Raw genomic sequence first — 22589 nt, 5'->3', positions numbered from 1 at the left:
TGGTTGCCAAATCACCATCCTTAGTATCTCTGCATAGTATTTTCTATTAGGGTACTAATTAGCACAAACAGCTAATTGGTACCCTAATAAAACATACTGTACAGAGATACTAAGTATGGTGATTTTGTATCCAGGAACTTATTGAGGAGCTTTTATCTCTCTCCATTATACATAGAAAGATCAAACTTGCCGCTGTACGTTACAAGCTGTTCGTGCTAATTAGTACCCTAATAGAACATACTGTACAGAGATACGAAGTATGGTGATTTGGCATCCAGTTAAAAGCTGTTCGTGCTAATTAGTATACTAGTAGAACATACTGTACAGAGATACTAAGAATGGTGATTTGGCATCTGGGAACTTCCAGAGGAGCTTTTATCTCTCTCCATTTTACATAGAAAGATTAAACTTTCCGCTGTACTTTACAAGCTGTCCGTGCTAATTAGTACCCTAATTGAAAATACTATACAGAGATACTAAAGACGGTTATTTGGCACCCAGGAATTTAGGAAGGAGCTTTTAGCTCTCTCCATTATACTTAGAAAGATTACAATGGAGAGAGATAAAAGCTCCTCCCTAAGTTTGTGGATGCCAAATCACTGTCCTTAGTATCTCTGTACAGTATGTTCTACTAGTGTACTAATTAGCACAAACAGCTTGTAACGTACAGTGGCAAGTGTAATTTTTCTAAGTATAATGGAGTGAGATAAAAGCTCCTCAGTATGTTCCTGGATGTCAAATTACCATGCTTAGCATTTCTGTACAGTATTTCCTATCTAGCCAGAAACCCTGTATCCTGTGCAAGCTAGGCGGACAACTGGAGGGGACCCGAAACACGGTTGCTTCCCGTTTCCTTTTCCAGTGTCACATAAACTAGTGGTTGGTCTGCCCCGAAAGCCAAGAGTCTCCTCTTTTGTATGGTACCAGTCCTGAGTCTCTGGGACACCCAGAACCAGAGATATCAGTACGCAAAGTGGACCCATTTTCCCATAGACTATAATGGGACCGTTAATTCAGACCCACCATAGGTTCCGACGCTTGCCATGAGCCTTGTGGGGGTCACAGAAACTTGGGGTTGGTACCCTCCGGTAGCTAATTGTCTCCCCTTCCATACCAACCTAGTGATGAAGGCTCCCACCTCCCATGCTGAGAGTCACAAAGTGCCAACCTTTTTTTTTCTATGTTCCCGTGACATTCACTTTATTATTTTTTTTCTTTGTTGTACATTCAATGAAAGGGTGCACACAGGTTTCACATAAATCAAAGTAAATCTGCAGCAGCGATTCATTCCGCTATATACAAATACACAGCGGTAATGAGTATAAATTAGTGTATTCCAACGCAACTAACTGAGCAACACAGTACTGTAGATCGTCAGCATTTGTGTATTGTACCTGATCTGAACTCCCTCCCTGTCCACTGCATGACCTGTGCAGGCTCCCAGGGGGGAAGGGCGATGGGGGTAGGGAGAGGCGGTGGAAAACACTGTGCTTTTGAAATACAAGTATTAACGTCCGAGTCCCCTTAGGCATAAACCAACACCAATGGGAAGGAAGTGCCAACCTTTTTTTAATGTGTTCCTGTAACATTCACTTTATTATTATTATTTTTCTTTGTTATACATTCAATGGAAGGGTGCACACAGGTTTCACATAAATCAGAGTGGGCGGTGGATTTTCCTACATACAGTAGTATACTGTTGCACATGTCTTGTAACCTGATCGGAACTCCCTCCCTGTCTACTGCATGTACTTTGCAGGCTCCCAGGGGGGGAAGGGGAAAGTGGGATGGGGGTAGGGTGAGGCAGTGGAAAATACCGTGTTCAAAGAAAAGGCATAATCAAAACCATGGGGAACTTTGCGGTGTATCGTTATGCGCAAAGACCTCACTTATCCCTATCACCCCTGTGTATTTTAGCTAGGGGATTCTGACGCTCCTTCAGCATTGCCCCGTGACCTACCAAATCTGTGCTGTTACTTGCTCCATAGCCGAGGGCCTCCATTGAGCGAGGAGACACAGGTGGTAGCCATTTCAATTGAGTCTGCCCTGCTATAGAATTGTATGTATACCATATGGTGCATAGACCCTAAACAGTACAAATGCTCCTGCAGCTTTGCCCTAGTTTACGTGAATAACTCCCTCCCTGTCTACTGCATGACCTGTGCAGGATCCCAGGGGGGAAGGGCGATGGGCAAGCGGGAGGCGGTGGAAAATACTGTGCTTTTGAAATGCAAGTACTGTATGAGTCTGAGTCCCCAGTAGCCTCCTGCTAGCCTATTGCGCTTCCCCCCTGGGAGCCTGCACAGATCATGCAGTAGACAGGGAGGGAATTCAGGTCATGTGCAATACACAAACGCCGAATATCTACTGTATAGTACTGTTTTGCTCACAGTAGCGTCAGAATACACTAATTTCTACTCATTCCCGCTGTTTAGTTGCATTTAGCGTAAAGAATCGCTCCTGCAGATGTACTCTGATTTATATGTAACTTGTGTGCACCTTTCCATTGACTGTCTTACAATGTAGATAAAATAATACAGTGTATTATTACAATAAAAAAAAAAAAAGAAGGCACATCACGTCTCGAACCCTGGACCCCCAGCGTGGGAGGTGGGAGCCTTCACCCCTAGCCCACGACGCCTCATGAGAGACTCCCAATTTCATGTGTGAAAGTACTGCAAACAGCGCCCGGCCCCCGCCCCATTGCTGTTGGGTTATGCCTTAGAGGACTCGGACGCTCGCATTTGTAAAGCACGGTGTTTTCCTCCGCCTCCTGCTAGCCTGTTGCCCTTCCCCCATGGGAGCCTGCACAGATCATGCAGTAGACAGGGAGGGAATGCAGGTCATGTGCAATACACAAACGCCCACTGTAGTACTGTTTTGCTCACTTACAGTACTGTACTGTAGGTTGCATTTAGCGTAAAGAATCGCTCCTGCAGATGTACTTTGATTTATGTGAAACCTGTGTGCATCCTTCCATTGGATGTACTGTATTGGAGAGAAAAAAAAAAATGTTAAAGTGAATGTCACGGGAACACATTAAAAATAAGGTTGGCACTTCCTTCCCATTGGTGTTGGTTTACAGTATGCCGTAGTGTACTCGGACGCTCATGTACAGTAATTGCATTTCAAAGGCACAGTATTTTCCATCGTCTCCCCCCTACCCCCATCGCCCTTCCCCCCTGGGGGCCTGCACAGGGAGGAAATTCAGGTCCTGTGCAATACACAAACGCTGAAGATCTACAGTACTGTTTTGCTCAGTTGGTAGCGTCAGAATACACTCATTTCATTCCCGCTGTTTAGGTGCATTTAGCGTAAAGAATCGCTCCTGCAGATGTACTTTGATTTATGTGAAACCTGTGTGCATCCTTCCATTGACTGTCTTACAATGTAAATAAAATAATACAGTGCATTATTACAGAAAAAAAAAAAAAAGAAAGAAAGCACATCAGGTCTCGAACCCTGGACCCCCAAGCGAGGGAGGTGGGAGCCTTCACCCCTAGCCCACGACGCCTCATGAGAGATTTCCAATTTCATGTGTGAAAGTACTGCAAACAGCGCCCGGCCCCCGCCCCATTGCTGTTGGGTTATGCCTTAGAGGACTCGGACGCTCGCATTTGTAAAGCACTGTGTTTTCCTCCGCCTCCTGCTAGCCTGTTGCCCTTCCCCCATGGGAGCCTGCACAGATCATGCAGTAGACAGGGAGGGAATGCAGGTCATGTGCAATACACAAACGCCCACTGTAGTACTGTTTTGCTCACTTACAGTACTGTACTGTAGGTTGCATTTAGCGTAAAGAATCGCTCCTGCAGATGTACTTTGATTTATGTGAAACCTGTGTGCATCCTTCCATTGACTGTCTTACAATGTAAATAAAATAATACAGTGCATTATTACAGAAAAAAAAAAAAAAGAAAGACAGCACATCAGGTCTCGAACCCTGGACCCCCAGCGAGGGAGGTGGGAGCCTTCACCCCTAGCCCACGACGCCTCATGAGAGATTTCCAATTTCATGTGTGAAAGTACTGCAAACAGCGCCCGGCCCCCGCCCCATTGCTGTTGGTTTATGCCTTAGAGGACTCGGACGCTCGCATTTGTAAAGCACTGTGTTTTCCTCCGCCTTCTGCTAGTCCTCCATTCCCATTATGCATTAGCGAACTCAGACGCTCATATATTTTAAAAGCACGGTGTTTATACATTGTACTGTACATTCTTCCTTTTACACAATTACTGTAGTTGCGTCTCCATACAGTACTCCATACTTTTTCCACCGCCTCCCGTTACGCCTACAGTATTGCCAGAGCTGTAGATCAATCCGCCGCTATACTGTACGATCGAAAGTACTGGATTAGTGGAGCATTAGCCACACAGTGGTGGAGATGTGTAATGCATGATGAGTATCTAGATCGCCTCAACGCGCCTGCCTGTGATTAAACTCAGCTATCGCATTAGCGTGACTAAACGCCCGTCTCGGCGGAGAAACAGTCAAGATAAAGGTGGCTACATCTGTATTTGCCTATTCTACGGGAAAGTCCAGAGAAATCCCAAATCCAAGATATTTCTGGTCCCAAACATTTGGGATATGGGAGACTCTGGGGTAAATTTACTAAGAAGCGTGCTTGCCCGGGTTTGCAATATCGTGCCTATCTGGCTATTTATACAAACATGGAAGTTTACTAAAGACAAACACTGGGAACTTCAAAACATGGGAGAAATAACAAATACAGTATGATCAAATATACCATCGGCCAAAGTCGGAAGCACTTTCCATAGGAAACCCCAGCACACGGAAATTCATCAAGATTTGTGTTGGTATACACACCCGAGAATTAGAAAAAAATCAGACCTAAATGCAGATTTGAAATAGATGCCCCCTAAGTAGCGTGTTTGGAGAAGCGGCACAGATCAGTGTGATCTGTGCATGCCGCTCTGTGTAAAAGTATAAAAGAGTTAAGTAAGAGATAACAAATGTGTTGGGTCCCCCCCCCCCCCCCTCTACCCAAAGCATAACCAGCACTGGGCTTTTAGAGCCAGTTCTGTTTCAAGCCTTACCCCCCCTTCCAACCCCTCGCTAGTAATGGCCCGGTGACCCCTGTGCAGCTTATTTTACTTGTATTTCCAGCACTAGGATCAGCTTAAGAGCCCATTGCTGGTTCATTGAAATATGGGGAACCCTCTGCTGGTTCCCCCCCCCCCCCCGTATTTCCTGAACAAGGACTAGTAGTAAATTTAGCCCTATACCTCGTTAGAATATGGATAAGAGCTGCTCATTATAGATTTCTTACCTAAAACACGGTGTTCCTGGGGCCTTTTTGGGAGCAAGAAAGAAGAGCACATTTGCGCCTTGGCAAAACCATGTTGCACTGCAAGTGGGACAAAGTTGGGAGGGGCTTGTCATAAATCAACTCTAAATTGCATTATAAAAACAAAGCTGCAAAGCATTAGTGGGCTACATACAAAAGAGGCCAATATTTACCCTGCATGCACAAATAATGCATTTGCACCCCTTGCATTGTAGCATAGTTTGTATAACATAGTAACATAGTATGTAAGGTTGAAAAAGACAATTTGTCCATCGAGTTCAACCTATTTGTGGTCTCCTATGCAGTTTTCTTTTAGGACTAATTTTGCCTCATGCTGATGTCAGCCGTTTTGTTTTAATAACTATAGTGAGTGACTAAGCACCATAACCCTGAATATCCTTATCCATTAGGAATTTATCTAACCCATTCTTAAAGGTGTTGACTGAGTCCGCCGTTACTACTTCCTCAGGCAGGGAATTCCAAACACGTATTGTCCTTACTGTGAAAAAACCCTTTCGCCGTATTGTGCGGAATCTTCTCTCCTCTAGCCTAAGCGAGTGCCCACGTGTCCTCTGAGCTGGTTTTATCAAAAACAGGTCCCGCGCAAGCTCTATGTATTGTCCCCTTATATATTTATAGATCAGGTCCCCTTTTAGTCTCCTCTTTTCCAGTGTAAACATGCCTAGCCTTGCAAGCCTTTCCTCATATTCCAGCGTCTCCATTCCCTGAATTAGTTTGGTCGCCCTCCTCTGAACCTTTTCAAGCTCCAGGATATCCTTTTTGAAGTGTGGTGCTCAAAATTGTACACAGTATTCTAGATGTGGCCTCACTAATGATTTATATAATGGTAGTATAACACTCTCGTCCCTTGCATCAATTCCCCGTTTTATGCATGCTAATATCTTATTAGCCTTCTTCGCTGCAATCCTACTTTGCGTACTGCTACTTAGTTTGCTATCTATGTGAACACCCAAGTCTTTTTTCAGTACAGAATCCCCTAAAATTACCCCATTTAGTATGTACAGTAGGTGTTGTTTTTGTTCTTGCTACCACAATGCATTACCTTACACTTGTCGGTATTGAATCCCATTCTCCATTTAGCTGCCCATGCGTCTAGCTTCACTAAGTCGTTCTGAAGAGACTTGGCACCCCCCTCCGTATTTATAACCTTACACAATTTTGTATCGTCTGCAAAAGATAGACACCATGCTCTCTAGACCTACTGTTAGGTCATTAATGAAAATGTTAAACAATAGTGGTCCAAGTACAGACCCTTCTGGCACACCACTTAGCACTTCAGTCCAATTTGAAAATTACCCATTAACCACAACACGTTGCTCCCTATTATCTAACCAATTTCTGATCCAACTGCATATTATGCTCCCTAGACCTATTTCTTGTAGCTTATAGATAAGTCACATGTGCGGTACTGTGTCAAAAGCTTTGGCAAAGTCTAAAAAGATTATATCCACCTCATTACCCTGATCAAGGTTCGCACTTACTGTTTCATAAAAGCCAAGTAAGTTGGTTTGACATGATCTATCCTTAACAAATCCATGTTGGTTCCTTTTAATGATCTTATTGGCATCAAGGAACCTCTGAATATTATCCCTTAGAATACCTTCCAATACTTTCCTCACTATAGATGTAAGACTAACTGGTCTATAATTACCCGGTTCAGCTTTACTCCCCTTTTTGAATATTGGCACCACCTCCGCTTTACACCAGTCCTTGGGAACCATACCTGATATAACTGAATCTTTGAAAATAAAAAATAGTGGTCTTGCTAGTTCAGAATGAAGCTCCATAAGAACCCTTGAGTGAATTCCATTGGGTCCAGGGGCCGTGTTGTTCTTTTCCTTGCTTTCCTCCATAGTCTGAATGGGATGTAGTTAATATCCCGGCGGTCAGAATACCGACACCGAGATCCCTACCGCCAAGAATGCCGACAGCTGCGCCAGGGCTATTCTCACTCGTGGGTGTCCACAGCACCCATAGAGTGGGAATAGAACCTGTGGCAAGCGCAGTAAGCCACCGTGCCTGCAGCGTGACGAATGGAGCTAGCCCGCAAGGGACTTTCTAGCGCTCGTTCCCATACCCAACCCTACCGATGTCTCTTTCCATTTCAGTTGTAGAGTAACTCATTAAGGGCCCGAATCAGACCGGATCGCTGCTGTGCGTCTTTGCACAGTGGGTGACCAGCGATTAACTGTGCATGCGTATGCACCGCAATGCACACGCGTGTCGCCAAACAACAACAGGCATCGCCGAACAGCAAAATTCTAAATCGCACAGCCATTTGCATGCTGATTGACAGGAAGAGGCCGTTTGTGGGTGGTAACTGACCGTTTACTGGGAGTGTCAGGGGAAACGCAGGCGTGCCCAAGCGTTTTCAGGGAGGGTGTGTGACGTCAGCTCCGGACCCGACCAGCCTGTACTCATCGCACTGTAGGAGTAAGTCCTGGGCTGCGCAGAGACTGCACACACTGGTAAAAACCAGCCACAGGTGAGTGAGGTGTGAACGGATTTGCATCTGTCCGTTGACTGAGGGATTACACATGCGATCGCACACTTGCACGGGCGAATATACACTCCCCTTGGGCGGCGGCTATCTGATCGCAGGTCACCAATATTAGCAGCCCAGCGATCAAGTCTAAATTAGGAGCTAAATCCTAATCCCAGACGTGTTGCAATTTACTTTGATGCTTGCAACCTTAAAGGCAAAGCGATCATTTCCGTCTGAAATATTTTCCTCCCGTAAATCGCAGCTTCAGTTATAGGGGGTCATTCTGACCCGTTCGCTCGCTGTGTTTTAACGCAGCAGAGCGAATGGGTCCCTGCTGTGCATGCGCCGGCGCAAGCCAGACGGCCGAAGGCCGTAGCAGCGATGCGATCGCCTGTGCCTGATTGACAGGCAGAGGCGACTGCTGGGTGGGAGGGGGCGGAACGGCGGCGTTTGGCCGCCGTTTCGTGGGTTTTGTCTGGCCAACGCAGGCGTGGCCGGACCGAACGGGGGGCGGGCCGCAGCGGCTGCATGACATCACACCCAGCCACTGCGGACCGGGGAGCGATGAGTAGCTCCCGGGCAGCACGCTAAAGCTAAATTTAGCGCAGCTACGATCAACTCAGAATAACCCCCATAGACCGTAAAATTCCATCAGCTTCCTGTTCTTTTGAAACAGCCATTTTTGTCTGTGCTGTATTTATTTTTTAATTGGCACAGTGTGTGTGTCCCCAATTACATCCTGCAGTGTTTAAACCTCATCACACAGCTCCCGTAAGCCCCTACAAATAGAATGTCCGTCGCTTCCCTCTACAGTGAAGTGCACTAGCAACATGTGAGCCTGGGCAGGTTCCCAGATCCAGACCACAAAAGAACGATGCTTATAATGAGCTCGCTAAGTAGGCACAACTGCAGCAATACCCCTCTCTAGGACCTTCCCCGTGTCCTTAGTCTCATTGCTGCTAAACATTGCACAATGCCTGAACAATACCTGGCTGGAAACGTTATATTGGATAATAAAGGAGCTCTGTGGGTGGTTGTTGTACGGCATGATAGCGACACAACCCCAAGGTAACATATAAAGGCTGCTATAGAGTGATACGCTTCCCATCTGGAGAACACAAGACCCTCAGTTTTGCGTCACTAATATCCTGTTTAATATTGAAAGGTATTGAAGAAAATCTCGAAATATATCCAGGAGCAGAATGAGAAGATCTATGCTCCCAGGGGACTCTTAATTACCGATCCGGTTGAGCGGGGAATGCGTGTTGTATCCTTTGAAATAATATTTATTTTTCTTCGCTGCATTCGGTAAGTTCTGTTCTTGTCACCGTATTTCCATTTTAATATATTTTTATGACTGTATTCCGCAGCCGTTGAATAACACAATCTGTCCTGTAAAATACTTCCATACCCAAAGCGCGCTCAGGGAACCTGATAAGGAGGCTTTAAAATTAGTTGCAATTAAAGAGGTGCAATTTTCTTCTGCTCTTTATCGTAATTTATGTATGAACTCCGAGTGAACCTTTATTCCATTTTCCTTGCTGTTGAGTCTAATGCTTCAGTTTCCTACTTCCAGGCGGATGTGAAAAATTCAATATCTTCCTATTGTTTCAATTAGGGACATATCTGGCAGAGTAATATGTAATCTCTCCACATGTTTATCAATCTAATTTCTTTTGCCCAGCGTGTTCCATTTAGCGCATAAAGGAATCTGTTTCCTACACATTTCCTCCACCTCTCCAGTTTACCATTTACTCATCCTTGTGTTGCAGATTTAACGTGATGTATTAGCAGCAGCTGTTAGGAGGGTGGTTTCCTCCTGGGCACTGAAAATGCCATTAATAATATTGCTGGGAGATATTTGCTTTCCACAGGGCAGTTTCCGAAGACTGCAATTTATGGTCTTATGCACGCCCATCTGCACTATTTACTACTGTAAATATCACGTATCGTTTTGTTTGATAATTTTTTGTACTTTTCAACCTGTAATCTATATCATCAGGCATCATTGTTTACATTCATTGCCCTGGATACGACACAAATCTGCTGTGCATAATGGATTTCAGAACAATTGTAAAACAATTCTGTGCCCTATCAATGCGGCCGGGGGTTGAAAATGTTCAAGGGCCTATTGTGAGACGTGAAGAAGGTGTGGCCAGTACTATGTGGGTGTGGCCAGTGCTTTGTGGGTGTGTACACTCCATACACCATCAGTCCCCATGTCTCTCTTATTATGCAAATGTTTACAAATTGCATCAATTTGTGAGGAATATATAAATACACATTTTAATACTTATGACTTATGGCAACGGTGTGGCCATCTGGTGACCTTAATTCTGTAATGATGGTGGGCCTATTTCCATGTGGAAGCCTGGTGCTGTAATAGTTGCAATATACTGTAGTTATCATACACATACTAAGAAAAGCAAATATACAACTGTGCATCTGCTAATTATTTTATTATATATACAATGCATTAGGCACTATTACTAAGTTAAATGTTTCCCTAAGCAAGCTCCCTATGACACTAACCTCAAACATGGTAAACATCCATCAATTTGATGACATCACAGGAAGCTTCTGCCAGTGTGCCAGAGGATGCTCACACTCTTATTGATGCCTAACTTGTGATTCACATTATCGTGGCTCCACCCCACCCTGCGCCATGCCATGATTCGTGGCAGGGTTGGACTGGCCCACAGAGGCACTGTGGCAACCTCTGGTTGGCCCTACTGCCTGGGGCCCCACCTTCACCTCTACGGATCAGGTTCCATTCTGTGCACTTGATATTTCATCAAGGGTCTCAGACCATGCACTCTCTAATAGTTAGCCAAACCTCTGTGGCAGCTGGCCACACCCCTTCTGGAGACTGGCCACACCCCTACACATGTGCCCCTGTCACTGCATTCCCACGGTGGGCCCTTCATGCCCCAGTCCAACACTAATTTGTGGCAATTCCACCTTTTGTGACAGAAAAGATTTTCAGTATCGTGATCTAGGAAATACCCTTCCACAAACTGATTTTTTAGAAAACCAAGGTACCTTCCAACCTGATTTCTGAGGTTATTGAGATTATAAATTAAAAATTAAAATAACATTTTAGAATTCATTCTAATTGGTCCTCATTTTCAGTTGAAAAACACCTTATGGTAATATAATTACCTCCAATGACTCCCCAAAAAGGGGTTCGTGCATATAAATACCCAGAATGATAGATAGATAATAAAGGCTTCTTCACACCCCTGGGGATCACCTTATGGTAATGTAATTACCTCTATATATCCCTCAAACAATGAGGTCTATGCGTGTGGATATTTCACCAAGCAGAAGCAGGACACATGAAACTTCCTTAAAAGCAGATTCTTTTATTACGCTCCTCCAAATATGACTTGTAAAAAAGGGGGATACTCAACATAGCATAATACTGTTTTAATGAGAGTATCCACATACAAGACAGACAATTAAAATTTAATTAAAAAGGGAGATCTTAGTGAGTCAAACCGCCTACCAGATGGAAAATGCTCAGTGCAAATGGGCAAACTGAAAGTCCTCTTAGAGTCCCGGTAACTCCTTGTGGTAATCCAGTCTTGCTCACCGGATGGTAGGTTCGTCCAAATCTCAGCTGACGGCGGGGATCTTTTTGAGATTTGGACGAACCTACCATCCGATGAGCAAGACTGGACTAGAATATACTACGCTATGATCTATTAAATTTTCTTTTTTTGAGGAACATAACGAACAGAAAGGAGCGCCATTCTCATTTTGACATATTGTGTCTTTGGAAATCTGTATTTGAAAGAACGGTGGTATTCTTTTTTTTGTCATTTGAAGGCTGCCACCATAATTCTGTTTTAAAGAGCGCTAGGAATTGTCACCCTATTTCTCTAGACTAATTTGTGGCATCACACAGTGGGAGTGGAACTATAATGTCTCAATTCGCAGTGAATTCTAGCCATCAAACCCCCTCCTCACCCAAACGTCACTAAGGAAGTGTGTGGGATGTGGGAGTTTTCCCTGCTCTTCCAGGAGCACAGAAGACCTCCCAGACCTCTGAAGTCCAGGTGGATCGGCAATAGGCCGTGGCTGCAACTGGGGGGGGGGGCTAAGGGGTCATGCGCCCCGGGTGCAGAATCTGAGAGGGTGCAGAGATAGTTTCTCTGCCTCCCCTCCTTCCTCTCAGCCCTAAGAGGCTACCTTCTGCCTGGTCCAAGAACCCTCATTGCAGGTACCCGCACCCCAACACCACCAATGAAACTAGTCTAGGCAGTTATGACTAACAACCAAAAGATGCCAAACCTGATGCTGGTGTATAGAAAAATTAATATAGAAGACACTACACTGCTGTAACACACAGTAATTGTCACATGTTTAGTTCTATTCTGCTTGTACAAATATACTGTATACTGAGCAATGTTCAGAGTACAAAGGTATGTGGGGGAGATGTATCAATCTTTGGAGAGGGATAAAGTGGAGAGAGTATAAAGTACCCACCAATCAGCTTCTAGCTGTCATTTTTCAGGCTGTGTTTCAAAAATGACAGAAGCAGATTGGTTGGTACTTTATCACTCTCCACTCTATCTCTGTCCAAAGTTTGATACATCTCTCCCTGGGCGTGTTTGTATGGTAAAAACGATTATAGTATTTGCCTTGACCTAAACGACAAAGATTGAAATTTCCATTTACGAAGATCGGTGCAGCAGCGGCAGCAGCAGCAGCGGCAGTTCCAGCAGCAGCAGCTGCGGTGGAGGAGGTGGTGGAGTGGCAAGCCGTGCCCGATGACTGGCAGAGAGTCCCTGCGGGGACCTGTACTGCCGAGACGACGGCCTTTCTGAAATACGAAGACTGAGATATCAGAGCACAAGGTTTTAATTCTGGGCTCTGAGGACAACTTTTCATAGAACAACTCTGATATAAACGTCGCCACTGACTTACGAGAGCCGCGACCTGAATCCGTTAAGCCAGGGAACATATTTTATCTGCACACGATACAAACAGGTCCCTAATGGCTTTAATGGTTCTTAAGAAATGCCAACTTTCTACAATATGGCTCCCTTAGGATCGTCGTGTCCTCTCTGGATAATACAATTAATCAGATTTATGTTCTGGTTTCCGATCAACCAAATATAAATGATACTGAAACTGTTTAGCAAAAAAAAAAAAGAAACAAATCTCTTCCAAAATGTTTTGTCAGTCCCCAAACAAAGTAATAAATACAAACATATCGTCGCTCAGCTCTTCTCTCCATCTACACCAGGATACGCATCTGTTCCCTGAAGCACTGGAACGCTATGGATTTCATGTGACCATTTTCCAGCTAAATATATAGCCCCGTTATACAAAACAATATGGATAACATCGTCAACACTCATTAGAGCCTAGTTCAGGCGGCATTGCAATGATAATCTCAGACACACTATATACTTATAATGGCAGCCAGCCATGCATAACATGTGTCTGAAACAAGGCGGCATGATATAAGGTACTTTAGTTGAAAACGTTTGACTTCCTGTGACATGACATTTGACCTCATCGTATGGTATTGCCTTAATTAGCAAGGGGAAAAAAAGTAATTGTATATATCAAGTTTAAAATCAATAACGTGTTGGGTTCAGATGTATTGTATGTGAATTTGTGTACATCTCAAAAGGCATCCGCATTATTAGCATAGGTGCTTGAATTATTACAAATTACCAACATCAGGGCGTATTTGAACTGTGGCTGCCCTGTGTTTTTGGCTACCAGAGGGCCTGGCATGCAGCCTAGAGAGCTACAGCCTTAGACCATCATTAGGATGCTTTGGACGGTCAATTTCTTCCTGGTCCTGGATTGGGATGGCTGTTGGTCAGTTAACCATCGACGGTACTGTCAGTGTTGAATTTTTAATGGCATGAAATCATCGATGGGGGACCATCGACAGTTTTGCACCAGTCAGTGGACATCCTTGCTGTGGGGAATGGCAGGTGGTGAGCCAATCAGGGTAGGAGGTGGGGCTAAGCTTCATGCCACTGCACCGAGTGGGGGAAAAAATATTGCCTCACAGCCATCAATGATGGAGAACCATCGGATCTTCACCATTGATGGTAAATCCATTGACGAACCGTGTAAAACCATTTGGCTCCTCAACCTCGTTGTGAAGTCATGATGTACTGTATGAGCTGGCACGGCAGGCTCAGGGCAGCTTACCAGGGTATGGCCCTTGTAGAATGTTCCCTCCAACCCCATCACCTTCTCAGATTGGCATAAGTGTGACATGAAGTCAGGCAGTCATCGCACATATGCAGAGCAGAATTACATACACTGTACAAACTGGCATAGTACTAACTCCACATTAGCCCCACTGGCCATATAAACCCAGCATGGGAAACTTTACATAATGCCACTTTAAAGTCCAATGATGTATTCTGTATGAGGCAACAGGTTTGAAAAACACTGAGTATAAGGTAATGTGCATTTTTACAATGATGATGCTGGAATCAGTATGCTGAAGGTGGTGTTTTCCTTTATACAGTAGTATCTTATACTGTAATATTACTCTTTTGCTGGTTATTTGCAAAGAAATTGAATCTGCTTGCAGACTCTGTAGGCCTACTATCTTCTTTATACTCACGCTCGGGTGTGGATCATTAGATATGCACTAAAAAGGTCTATAGGCAATAGGTCGCCCACTAATGTCCGACATGCATTAGTTTGACAAGATTGACAGGGTCAAAAGGTCAAAGTGGAAATGGTCAACACAGTTTGAAAAAAATTGGTTGTTATGCCACAAAAAAACCGAGCTGAGGACTGGAGAAGAGAGAAGGGGCGGCCACCACTGATGCCGACTCTGCCGAACTGACAGCCAGTGTCGGACTGGGGCATGTAGGGCCCACCAGGGGAATGCAGTGGTAGGGGCCCTTGTTTAAGGGTGTGGCCAGTCTGCTAAAGGGTTGTGGCCTGCCACCTCATTAGTTTGACTAACCATTAGAGAGTGCAACGTCTGGGCCCCTTCATGAATATATACAGTAAATTCAGCTGCTGCATGCATGATAATGTACCAGATTAATAACAGCAATGCACTGTAGAAAATACACTATAGTCCAGTATAAGGTAACATATGTATAATGTATAATTCAAGTGCACAGTCTAGAGCCTGATCCTTAGAGCAGGAGGTGGGCCCCAGGCAGTGGGGCCCACCGGTGGTTTCCCCTGTACCCCTGTGGGCCAGTCCAAGCCTGCTGATAGGTGAGAGTGCAGTGCCGGGGGCTAGGAAAGTTCCGGAGGCTTGACACCCTGGTAGCTTCAGCGCTGGTCAGGGACGGATTGGGAACAAAAAGCGGCCCTGGAAAAATTTGTACTAGTGGCCCCACATGGGCAGCACCAGAGGTGTAAGGTCTAGCCATGGGCCATAGCAGCAGCACCCTCCCCCCAAGACTTTCCAGATAGTGGGCATGTCCAGCATCAAGGGGGAAGTTAAAAAGAAATAAAATTAAAAATTATGAGCACATTATATGATACACCTTCAGAATTTAGGAAACTATATCATTCTTTAGAAAGATATATTTTCTTGCTTATTACACCAACCGTATTCCAATCACTGTTCACTCAATCTTATATGTCAGCCAAGCAGGCAGACAGAGCATACACTAGATCATCTGCAATCACAGGCTAAGTGGCAAAGTCATTTTCATATATGCAAATTATTTTGCATCTTATTCATTATGTCTATAAATAGGACAACATGTCCTCAAACAAAACAGGCCCCGCGGGTGCACCGGCCCACCGGGAATCTTCCCTGTAAACCCTATGGCCAATCCGCCTCTGGCGCTGGTTATCAGTACTCCCGGCCGAGACTGAAAGCATACCTCCCAACATGACCCATTCCAGGAGGGACAAAATGCTCTGTTCCTGGACTTCCCTCTTAATGTATGATTGCCACCACATGTGTTGAACTAGTTAATTGATAAGAAAGGGGTTTTAGCACAGGCAATCATAAATGTAAAGGGAAGTCCAAGAACAGAGCATTTTGTTCCTCCTGGGATAGGTCATGTTGGGAGGTATGACTGAAAGAGATAGCCTTCATTTACATTTTTTGTGGCCTCAGTGGTGCCCCCCAGTGGCTGTCAACCCTAGGCAACTGCCTGAAGCTGCCTAGTGGTAAAGCCGACCCTGATGGTAAAGTATGAATAATGTGAAAAAAAAACAACAACCTTGTGTCTATTATTGTAAAGTCGATATTTTGAACCTGTCGACCTAATGTATGTTGACCACTAGTGGTTGACCTATTGACTGTAGACCTTTTTAGTGTAGATCTATAGACCAGATACCCTCACACTCAATATAGATATTTTAAGTTGTGTACTACTCATGCAATAACACAGGGGGGGCACAATCCCCCACAGGTACTGGAGACACAAACTTGCACTTTACAATGTATTGACTATAATATCTCTATACATGTACCCCTAGTGCCCTGTACTTTTACCCCTTTTTTCGTCATCTTTTATTAGAGTACTCATTGTAAAAATACAAGTGATACAAGTGCATAGCTTAATTTTTTTTATTGCTCTTTATCTCGGAAAAAGGGAATATTCAATAACATTTTATGTCCAGTTTTGCCTTAAAAGATGCCCAATGAAAGTTATTGTCTTCCCAAGATATTCTCTACTTGTATTACCCGTTACAAATTTTGGTAAATCCCATTTACTGTAGATCCAAATTCATATATTCGGGTGCAGATTGTGTAGAATTTTTTAAAAACTGCCGATAAACAAACCCAAAATGTTGAACAATAGCAGTAATATTACTGTAATATTATTGTAATGTTTTATGCTTTTGGCTTAAGTGATGTTTTATATATAAGTACAGTACATTTTTTTAATTAAGCCTAAACCGTACACTGTATTTCTTACGCTGATGATAGAAAACCTGAGTGGTAGCTGGACGTAACGACACATCAGTACTTAATCCCAGAATCGAACACACCTTCCTGCAGAGGAAAACTAAGACGGCAGCACGCGGAAGTTCCCTGATCAATACCGAGCAAGGAATTGCTAATTGCAGGGCTGCCATCAGAAATTGCGGGGCCCGGGACTGACAAAATAGGCAGCCCCCCCCCCCCACTGTGGAGGAGTCAGCTTTAGAATTGCACCAGTTAACGTGTGTGTCTGCGCGCTTTATCTCCTTCATCCTCCTGCAGCTGTATTGAAAACGTCCCTCCCAAAATGGCCGCCGCCTCAGAGGAGACAGTTAATCAAGATACTAGAGGGTTCCTCTAGTATCTTGAATAACTGTCTCCTCTGTGGCGGCGGCCATTTTGGGAGGAAAGTTTTCAATACAGAGCTGTTGGAGGGTCAGAGGACAGCGGCAGAACAGCGGGGACGACCGCGAGACAGCGGGGACGGCGGCAGCGGGCAGGTGGCTGCATGAGCATCCCGGGCCCTCCTCTCTCTGTCAGAGAGGCTGGGCCCGGGACAGCTGTACCCCCCAGCACCCCCCTGATGGCGGCCCTGGCTAATTGTGTTACATAGGCATCATAGCCGTCTACACAGTTGTTTTATAAAAGTTTATTTTTGTATTCTCGACTTTCGGTTTCGGTCAGTCGTTCAGGTTATACTTCATTAAGCTGATATTTAGGGCCTAATTCAGCATGGATCGCTATTCTGAGAAATTGCAGTTGTCTGCAAGTAGAAAGGTGCCGCCTCGACAGGAAGAAAAAACGCCCCCTGCAAAATTGCGAATGCATCGCAGATCGCTATCCACTCGCAGATGCATACGCAATTTCCGGAACATTGAAGAATCTTTGCCTTCTGAGCAAATGTAAGCAGGTCTGAGACTGACAGTACTCTGTGACTGATACGGGCTGGTAGTGGTCTGCGCTGACGTCAGAGACCCTCCCCAAAAACGCCTGGGCACGCCTGCGTTTTTATCTGACACACCCAGAAAACGGCAGGTTTCTGCCCAGAAACGCCGGCTTCCTGTCAGTCAAACAGCGGCTGCATTGCGATTACGATCTATACGCAATTTCTGTCGCTATTTCCCCTTGTGCTACACATGTGCAGTCATTCCATAATTGCTCAATTTGTGATTTCTCTGAATAGCGATCCACTCTGAATTAGGCCCTTAATTCAATACTATTTGGTTTAATGGGCTGTTGGACGTGTTTTTGTTTGGTGCAAATTGCACATTTTATTGTACCACACTCATGCACACAAAAACATTCTAAGATACTGTACCCATCCTTATGTAGATTCTGACCCGTTTTGTGCTCCCGGAACCTTACACTTAGAGAGGCGGAGGGAGGGGTTGTGGAAATGTTGAGGCATGTACGCACTAATCTGTCTCATGTAGACCACAAGAAAGAGGTGTCTGTGCCTGTAATGAGGTGTATAACTTGCGGATAGGGTGATGATGATAATCGGCAGTTGCCTCTGATTGGCTGATTGCACTATGAGCCCTCCCACTGCTATTAGTGTAATTAATGTGATCTATTTTCATTATCTCAGCAATCGGTCGGCAGCACGAAAGCAAATTCTTGTACGATTTGTTTTTTTAAAGGGATGTTTGTATTTATTTGAGCGTAATTATACTTTAAATTTTGCACTTGTGCCTGTATTTTATTTGATTGTATTTTACTTTGTAAATGTGTCTTAGTATTCATTAATAACACTGTCCAGACACAGACAGACAGTCTAATGTATATGATACTTCATAAAAGTGCTTTATTGTGTACGTATTGAGGACAGAAACTATGGGGGACATTTACTAAGCAGTGATAAGAGCGGAGAAGTGAGTCAGTGGAGAAGTTGCCCCATCAACCAATCAGCAGATCTGTATAATTTTATAGTATGCAAATTATAGATGTTACGTCAGTGCTGATTGGTTGCCATGGGCAACTTCTACACAGGCTCACTTCTCCGCTCTTATCACTCCTTAGTAAATGTTCCTCTTTATCACTAACTACTAACACGCTCATAGCCACATCTCCGGGCATAAACCAGGCAGATAGTCTATTATATTTTTCTTGGCAACAACCTTGCGTACAGTATATACTATTGTCCAGGATGCTGTCAATTTACTTACAATCAAAATCCCAACGGTCAAAATACCGACAACCATTGACCGACGGTCAAAATACCTACATTTAAAATGTCGACAGGTCAAAAACTCGACATGAGTTTATCATGATTTTTTCATTGCAACTGACTTGTTCATATTTTACCATCCCAGTGGACCTGGAGGGGGAATATAATAGTGTGCCGAGCGCAGCGAACCACGCGAGGGGACGCGGTACACTTATACGGTGTCCGTGTCAACCTATGTTGACATACACACTAAAAAAATGGAAAAACTTTTTGACCTGTCGACATTTTATATGTCAGTATTTTGACCTTGTCAGTATTTTGACCTTGTCGGTATTTTGACCGTCGGGATTTTGATTGTAGGTATTTCATACTAAATCCCTATTGTTCTCATCTGGCATAAAACTGGCGTACAGTATATGCGATCCATGGTACACCTGCGATTTTGGTTCCAAATGCGTCACACTCTGTATCATCCCAGTATACTCTGTATCATCCCAGTATTTATACTCCCACCCCTACCATAAAGTTGTACACTTATTCTATTCAGCCCCATTAAACAGGATTACTGTAGACAATTTAGTCTTCCTGCAGTGTGAGCTGCATATGCCATTTTATAGAACAGTCCACATTACAGGAGGTGTTCTGCAGGTGCGCTGCATTGGGAGGGTATCCGTTCACATGGTCGACCATGTTATGGTCGACAGTCATTAGGTCGACCACTATTGGTCGACATTGACATGGTCGACATGGACACATGGTCGACACATGAAAATGGTCGACACATGAAAGGTCAACATGATTTTTTTAACTTTTTTTTCTTTTGGGGAACTTTTCCATACTTTACGATCCACGTGGACTACGATTGGAACGGTAAAGTGTGCCGAGCGAAGTGGTAGTGGAGCGAAGGCACCATGCCCGAAGCATGGCGAGCGAAGCGAGCCATGCGAGGGGACGCGGTGCACTAATTGGGGTTCCCAGTCACTTTACGCAAAAAATGACACCAAAAAAAGTTAAAAAACTCATGTCGGCCTTTTCATATGTCGACCTTTCACGTGTCGACCATTTTCACGTGTCGACCATGTGTCCATGTCGACCATGTCAATGTCGACCAATAGTGGTCGACCTAATGACTGTCGACCATAACATGGTCGACCATTCATACCGGAACCCATTGGGAGGGGGAGCTGGACTAAGAAAGGGAGGTTGTCCATAAGTGCACCACTCCTTTAACAAATATTTTAAAGCGAGTATTAAAAGTACAATACCATTATATTATATCCCTGTCCCATGGTCATAGTGCATTGGGCTTGGATGAAATTAAACTGGCATGTTGTGTGTGTATATTGGGTAGATATTCTGCAGGAAATGTAGACACTTAGGGGTCTATTTACTAAGCCTGGATGGAGATAAAGTGGAGATAAAGTACCAGCCAATCAGCTCCTGTCATTTTTCAAACCCGATTTATAATATGGCAGTTAGGAGCTGATTGGCTGGTACTTTATCTCCACCACTTTATCTCCAACCAGGCTTAGTAAATAGACCAGATCTGTTCATTTTTTATTATATATTGAAGGCTTAATGGAACTTCCACAGCAGAGCAAGTCTTACTGCCCCTCTTATATCCACCAAAGGAGCCGCCCATCACAAAATTTCCATTGTTACTGTATGCCCCCTTGAAATGCTCTTTCCAACAGCTGTTTATTAAATTATGTTTTGCATTTTATTATTATTGAGCAGCTCAGCAGGCAGACAAAGAGGAAGAACATCCAACATTTTGCCCAATGCTTCCCTTAAATTTGAATCTTTACATGTATTTTTCTAGGTATAACATTTCGTAAAGGACAGTTCTAAAATAAGCTGCACTTACTATCTGAAATGTGCTGTGAAATGTGAATGTTTTATGTTACATGTTGCACTAACTGTACAGATTACCTCACTTATTAGCAAGATGCAGAATGTTCTTGACTTGATGTAAACAATAATTCAATTATTCAGACTTTGAACAGATGGCAGAAGGACTTCCAAGTCAACCAGTAACCACAACAAGCTACGCTGCTGCCAATCATCCCTTCCCAAAGGATTCTCGATCTTCCAATATTCTGCAACTCGGATAAAAAGACATTCATAGAGTTGCATTATACCAGTAAAGTATCCACAAGCTTTTCCTTACACAATCTTATTTTGCATGTTTATGCGGACACACTAGAGCATTAGGTCCTTCGTCTAAATGCTGGCGTTACATAATGGGATAAAGACATAATCTAAACATAACCGTGTCTTTACATGAATACTTGTGTTCTTTTTGATGTTCATTGTATGCTGTAACTCTTTGTGGTTTCAAAGACAAATATATGGCTTTTTCCAAAGTGCAAGAATTTTATTTTATGATGAAAAGAGAACGTTTGTATTGATTTGTGCTTCCGTCGTCCTGATGAGGAAGAGAGTAAAGGGGCTAATTCAGACCTGATCGCTACTGTGCGTTTTCGCATAGCGGGCAATCAGGTCTGAACTGCGCATGCGTATGCACTGCAATGCGCAAGCATGGTGGACCGCAGCGACGGGATAGTGCGACAAATCCGATTGCATGGCGATCGCAAGAAGATTGACAGGAAGAGGGTGTTTGTGGGTGATAACTGACTATTTTCAGGGAGTGTCCGGAAAAACGCAGGAGGGACCAGGCGTTTTAAGGGAGGATTCGTGACATCAGCTCCGGTCCCAATCATCGCAGCAGCTGAGTAAGTCCTGGGCTGTGCAGAGACTACACAAACTTCTGTTTGCACAGCTCTCCTGCACATGCGATCGCACACCTGCACAGCGAATTCCCCCTCCCCCTGTAAGCGGCGACTACCTGATCGCAGGGATGCATAAAACGCACGCTAGCGATCAGGTCTGAATTACCCCCATAGTACTGTGGGTGAGTAGAGAAAGATGTGTTTTCAAGGTGTATTTTGTAACTTTTATTAACCCTCATGATGCCGCAACAAACATATTTAGGTTGTTCCATTCAGCTGTTTAATGAGGCCTTTCAGATATCCCACTTTGCACTGGAAAGCCGCTAACGTGTTAGTTTATGGGAAAGGGTGCATTATTGGATCCCATTGCAGTTCCCTATTTACTGTGTGTTCACACAGTGGGAACCTCATTAAGGTCCGGTCGGTACTGCGTGTCATACAGCAAAGTACTGATTGTTGGTACTTTGTGAATGTGCAGGACCCGTTCTGTCTGTGCATGAGCGGGTCCTGCAACACAGGACACAGAGTGGCAGCAGACTCTCAGTGATCGACAATCTGCTGCCATCTGGGGGTGGGAAGGGGACGACGATGGCCTACATTTGTGGCTGAGTCGTTAAGGACCTGGTGCATCAAGAGGAGCATTTTGGTGTGACTGAAGCCCCCAGTGTATGAGGACACACCTAAAGGGCAAAACTGTAAAGGAGTGAAAAGGGTTGCTTCACCAAGATTGGACTGCACAGTAAATCTATACACAGCACACGCAATCTCACATGTTTTATCAGAATTTCTAACATACACTGATGTATGACCATTGAGAAATGATATGCTCGTTCTGTGAATTTTGTGCAGTCATTGTGTTGCGTTGTGACAGAACAATGATCATCAGAAAATCAGCCAAAATATATTTCATTATTCTTTTGAATTTAAATTTTCCAAAAATGTACATGAATTTCTAAAAAAAAATGTTCAGTAGGAGAACAAATTGACA

At 44.1% G+C, this 22589-nt stretch overlaps 1 protein-coding gene across 5 annotated transcripts in view; it reads left to right on the top strand.

The window, feature by feature from the left end:
* GOLGA7B (golgin A7 family member B) overlaps positions 1 to 17000 on the top strand; it is a 688836-nt gene extending 671836 nt beyond the window's left edge. For all 5 annotated transcript variants that reach the window (XM_063962313.1, XM_063962312.1, XM_063962310.1 and 2 more), the window contains 2 exons: positions 8975 to 9076; positions 12475 to 17000. In XM_063962313.1, coding sequence (XP_063818383.1) covers positions 8975 to 9076; positions 12475 to 12588 — 216 coding nt within the window. In that variant the 3' untranslated portion in view covers positions 12589 to 17000. The remainder of the gene's footprint in view (positions 1 to 8974; positions 9077 to 12474) is intronic.
* The last annotated feature ends 5589 nt before the right edge of the window (positions 17001 to 22589 follow it).

Source organism: Pseudophryne corroboree, chromosome 3 (genome assembly GCF_028390025.1).
Source record: "Pseudophryne corroboree isolate aPseCor3 chromosome 3, aPseCor3.hap2, whole genome shotgun sequence".
NCBI lineage: Eukaryota > Metazoa > Chordata > Amphibia > Anura > Myobatrachidae > Pseudophryne > Pseudophryne corroboree.
Note: the sequence above shows the minus strand (reverse complement) of the source record. Positions and strands in the feature narration are given on the sequence as shown.